Source organism: Buceros rhinoceros, unplaced genomic scaffold (genome assembly GCF_000710305.1).
Source record: "Buceros rhinoceros silvestris isolate BGI_N320 unplaced genomic scaffold, ASM71030v1 scaffold7139, whole genome shotgun sequence".
Lineage (NCBI taxonomy): Eukaryota > Metazoa > Chordata > Aves > Bucerotiformes > Bucerotidae > Buceros > Buceros rhinoceros.
This window is the reverse complement of record NW_010430855.1, coordinates 10676-16133: the sequence shown is the minus strand read 5'-3', so window position 1 is coordinate 16133 and position 5458 is coordinate 10676. Positions and strand designations below refer to the sequence as shown.

At 37.6% G+C, this 5458-nt stretch overlaps 1 protein-coding gene across 1 annotated transcript in view; it reads left to right on the top strand.

The window, feature by feature from the left end:
* The window catches only part of SGMS2 (sphingomyelin synthase 2), a 7652-nt gene extending 2853 nt beyond the window's left edge, over positions 1-4799 (top strand). Inside the window, exons 3-5 of the mRNA XM_010143171.1 lie at positions 514-667; positions 3362-3528; positions 4349-4799. Of these exons, the coding sequence (XP_010141473.1) occupies positions 514-667; positions 3362-3528; positions 4349-4552 (525 nt within the window). The 3' untranslated portion in view covers positions 4553-4799. The remainder of the gene's footprint in view (positions 1-513; positions 668-3361; positions 3529-4348) is intronic.
* The last annotated feature ends 659 nt before the right edge of the window (positions 4800-5458 follow it).

Here is a 5458-nt window from a genome sequence, read left to right as displayed (position 1 = left end):
GAGAAATCAAAAGCTGATCCAAATGCATGTTTTAAGAAAAATCCTCAAAATCTGAGCCAGTCGTGACTGAGTTTGCAGTCACATCTAAGAGTTTGAGGTTTTTGTCCTGTAGAAACGTTGCTCACCTCTGAACAGAATAACAGAAGCACTATGCGAGGTTATACTGCGTTGGAATAAGTTTTGAATGGGTCTTAGCCATTCTGTCAATGGCTGTCATGAGATAACTGACCTTTCCAGTTTTTAATGTTCACCTTCTCAGTAGAGTCTGCATCCAATTCTCATTCAAAGCATCTTTTCAAATAGTATGGGAAAGCATGGACAGAATGCTATTGTTATGAAGCTGGTCTTCAGCACCTGTCAACTTTGATACGCGTGCTTATTTGTTTAAGAATGTGTGAAGATACCTTGTGTCCTTTTCTCCCTGATTCCACATAGGTTTGGGCAAGAAGTTTATTCCAGTCATTTACGGTGTGTCTTTAAACTTTATTTTGTAACTCTCTTCTGGTATTCTAGTTGAATGGAGATTCTCAAGCAAAGGTTCAGAGGATCCTGCGACTCATTTCTGGTGGAGGTTTATCCATAACTGGTTCACACATCCTGTGCGGAGACTTTCTGTTTAGTGGTCACACCGTGGTATTAACTCTGATCTATCTGTTCATCAAAGAATGTAAGTGATGGTATTTCAATGCACTTTTCTTGTGCAAATCCACTGTGCTGGGAAAACGCATGACAAAAGTGCACGTGAAACTAATGCCCTCCAAAAGTTGGTGGTTGGATGTATGCAGACTGTACGTGTATGAGTTTGAAATACACATTGTGACTTTGAGCGAAAATGGAATGGGGTGTAGAAAAAATGGTGGGGGCTGTAAGAGCTTAATGTGACCAGACATGTCACTTCTATCTTTATCAAGTGTTTACTGGTTGATTGGAGCAAGCTAGCTTTTTGTTATTCACTGACAGGTTATTCAAATTTTGCATAAAACATACTGTAGTTAATTATGCAAATTAGCTCTGCAGGTTGGCTGATATACTTCAGGGTTTAAGGAGTTTTTGTGGTTTGAGCACAGCACCATGGCATGTTCTATTACATCAGAAGCAAAAGGTTGTTTTTGGTTTTTTTTGAAGTGTGCAGTACATTAGTAACTGCAAACAATAAGTTGATTCGTGCTCCTTGGATATCTTCTGCTAGAGTCTGCTACACGTGCCTCTCAAGAGTTCATAAGAATTTGGCAAGCACACAGAAGATATAGTTGGGGTTATGGTTTCCCCCTTTGCTTTACATTGCTATTGGTCTTGGGGGGAAAATCTATCTATGCTACACACACAGCATGGACTGAAGCTTTGGAGAACTGAGCATGGATTTGTAAATCTGATACATGGTAAGCAGTGCTTCTACCCTGGGAACTTGGCCACTCTGGAATGTGTAGTGGGGAGTTGCCTTTCCAGTTCTCCTCTCCTTCTGTTGTGTCCCAAACTATGCAAATGCTAGCTTGGCTCATGTGAGTGTGTGATTCTGACTGAAACAAGTAAGACTAGCCAGGAATAGTTGAATGCCTTCCTTTTGTTAAAATATTGAGGGAAGGAAGTGTTCCAGAGCTATATTCTGCCTTAAACAAAACACCTGTTTAATATGACTAACTTTAAATCTGCATGACATTCTTCTTCAAACAGTGATTTAAGATGCTGCCTATAGTCTACTGATTCTTAGGCCTAGGTCTTTCTTGTAAAGCGGACATCACTGGAGAAACGGCATGTCTGACTCATCAAAATTAGCTATGTAATAGGTTTGTCGTTTGCCTTGTTTTGTGTATGTTACTGCAGCTTAATGCTGGTCACATACTCTTTAATATCTTAGTACCAGGAAAGATTCAGATAACCCAATAATTTTGGGGCTAGTATAACTCATGTACTTTTATCATAAAGGGTTTGAGGAATTGTATTGTAAAAGTTTGTGTAATAAGTCTTTTGATGCCTAACTGTTAGGCATGTATTTCAGTGGAGCTTTGCTCCATAAATGGGAAATGCATAGTGTTCCTTTTTCTGCCTTCCATGTAATTAGCAAAATCTTATCTGAGCAAGGGCTTAAGACCTATAATTGCTCTGAATTAAAGATTGATTACAGTAGTTTTTTCTGCTCTTTTGATGACATCTCTGCAGTACAAGATGCATTCTAAGGTTTTTATTATTTCTGGCTTAATGGGTTTTTTTTGCTTTGTTCTTCTTCTCATCCTTTGTTTCTTCACCCATTTCCCTGCACTCCAGCTTTTTTGCCCAGAATATTGTTTTACATTTTTAGCCTTGGTATGTGTATCTTGCTTGAGGCTGTTTTCATGAACCACTTGAGGTTACTCGGCTCTTTATCTTTTCTCTTTTTTTTTAGTCAGTAGCTACAGATTTGTCTGCAATGTTTTGGGGGGAGTTAAGAGAATTTACTGTTTAGACACTTGCACCAAAAATAAGTCCTCCTACAGTAACTTTTGTACAGGCCTCTCAAAGTACTACTGAGTAAGCTTGTTGAGATCAGTAACTTTTCTGCCAGTGCTGTGTGAAAGGAAGGGCTGACCATTGCCCCACAAGGCTAGGGGTGCCAAAGCCTCCCACTGTGAGTGAAATGGAGCCTGTTAGCCTGTCAGAAGTTATAAGTGGTCATTGTGACACCCAAGGCATTTTTGAATGGGGAAAGAAGGGCAAGGGAACTTTTCCACTGAAGTGGTTTAAATGCATTTTGAAGAATAGCTTCACTCCCGTTTGTTAATCTTTAATGAAAGGATACAAATTCACATACTGTACTTCCTCATACAGTGTATTCTGTTTCACAGATCAGAGACTTCATGCAAAGTAGTTAAAGCTTAGGAATTGAGAGTGTTTTTCCTGTGTTCAATCTGTGATCTCTGCTCAGATTATATCAACTCTAAACATTTGAGTGTACGTTTACTTGAGCATAGACTGTAAAAAGAGCAGAGATACAATACACCCTAGTAAGATAAAGTGTATGTCTTGTCTCAATTCTGTCTATTCATCTGCCTATACCCTCTATTCCTATACCTTCAAAGTGTTTTAACTGGAAAACTTACTTAGTTTGACTAGCAAGTGGGTGACAGTGCTGTCTAACTGCAAGCTCATCTTGGGTTCATTGTACAAAGTAAGAATGCCTCAGTAAGCTTGCATAATTCTTTAGTCTTGTTTTCTGTGTCAAAACAGGGTTCTTGTACTAGTGTGGTATGAGTTATGTTTCAATGAGTTAGCTTTAAAATTTAGTAGCCTTAATTAAATAATATTTTTTCCTCCCTTTTGTGGATTGCTGTAATAACGTTAAGGCTTTTTTTCTGTGTGTTTTTTTCCCATCACCTCCCTATTTCAGATTCACCACGTCATTTCTGGTGGTATCACTTAATCTGCTGGCTAATGAGTGCTGCTGGCATAATTTGTATCCTTGTTGCTCATGAACACTATACTGTAGATGTCATCATTGCTTACTATATCACCACACGGCTTTTCTGGTGGTACCACTCCATGGCTAATGAAAAGGTGAGTGGCAAATACCTTTAGAATCAATGTAGGGTCTGCATTTGTTAAGACTGCACAAATGTCAAAATTAGTTCTTAATTTTGAAATAAAAATAGAGGTTTCATATTGAAGTTTAAAAAAATTGGGCCAAGAGTCTAACTGTGGTTTAAGTAAATATTTAACAGAGTAAGATGTTCTTTTTTTGATCTGTGCCTGTTAAGTTATTTCAAAACTTATTTTTTATAAAGTTATTCTTGAAATTCCTGATATTTTGGCTTAATGTTCGTTTGAACTTAAAGGTTTTATTGCTGTGGTTGATGTTTTGAATAGCTTTTGTCTAAACTTATAGTAGTTTAGTAAAAAAAATTTCTGACCGACCTAAGTTACCTAGACCATTCTAAAACATGTCAATTCATCTGTAAAAGTCACTAAAAGTACATTGTTCAGAAGTTATTTGCTGCAGTTGTTTCAAGACCCTTTCAAGTAGGGAGCATAACTCTCAAACCATTTTAATCTGGTTTTCAACTTTTAATCATCAGTGGAAACATGACAGGCTTGGAAGGACTCAAGTTCAAAAAGACATGAGTGCTTTGTCTCCCTACATTTCATACAGCAGCAAAGCATCTCTTTGTGTTTAAAGACGCTCATTTGTAGCCTATACATCACAGTCCAAATGTATACTAGCTCAGTACTTTGTTTTTTTGAGGCTAAGTGCACCTCATCCTTGCAGAAGTGCATGCAAATATATTGTATTTTTGTAGTTGTCTTGACTCAGTGTAATTCATTATAATCCTGTAAACTGATTGTTTCCTTTTCTCTTTGCCTGCTTTTGCCTATACAGACTTTAAAGGTCTCTTCGCAGACAAACTTTCTCTCTCGAGCATGGTGGTATCCAATATTTTATTTCTTTGAGAAGAACGTGCAAGGCTCTGTTCCTTGCAGCTTTTCCTGGCCCATATCTTGGCCTCCCAGCTGCTTCAAATCTTCATGCAAAAAGTATTCACGGGTTCAGAAGACAGGAGAGGACAATGAAAAATCTACCTGAAGCATCTGCTCTTTTTTTTTTTTACCAGAACATTAATGCTGTAACCAAAGTTCTTAAGAGGACTACACTGTAACTGAAGGAGTGGACCAAGCTTCTGTGCAATTGATTGGAAGGACAATTGTAGACACACACATTGCCATTTCATATATTTTCCTATCATCAAGCTGTACAGACCTATTCTACTCTTCAGTGCTAATAGAATGCACCACTGATGGGATTTTTTTTACTAAAAAATGGAGCAGGACTTTGCTTTACGAATGAGATAGAGGTGCCAAAGACCACATTAACACTTCCATTGCTAACTATCACTCCATCCACAGAAGCACCCAAAAATCTCATCTTCAGAGTTCTGGAGCATGTAAGGGCAAAAACATGGTAAATTGTACAGGCACGATATCGAAGTATTGAGGAATACAAAAAAATTAACACAAGTGGGAAGTGGTTTGTTGCATTAATCTTGCTAATGAAGGTAAGGCCTTTGTGTGACTGCTACAGCTGGAAGCGAGTCTTGACTTTTTTACACTCTGTAGGTATGACTACCTTATGACCCTAAAATACTACTTACCACTATTATCTCCCATATATTCTACTATATATACAAATTTTTACATTTTTATCAGTAATTTTATATTTAAACTGTTGTGGTACCTGATGACTTTGCAAATTAAGAATAGATGCTAACATCAGAGCTCAAGGAGCCTAAAATTTTATTTTTAAAAATGGAGGCAGTTTCAAAGTCTAAATCTTTAATTGCAGTTTGGCCTTGCATATATATAGCTATACAGTGCCTACTGGTGTATGTACATGCATATACACACAAAAGCACACACTGCTGTGTAGTTTAACACATATTAAACAAAAGTATTTACTGGAAAGAGCGATAATACAGCTATCCGTTCAGGCAAA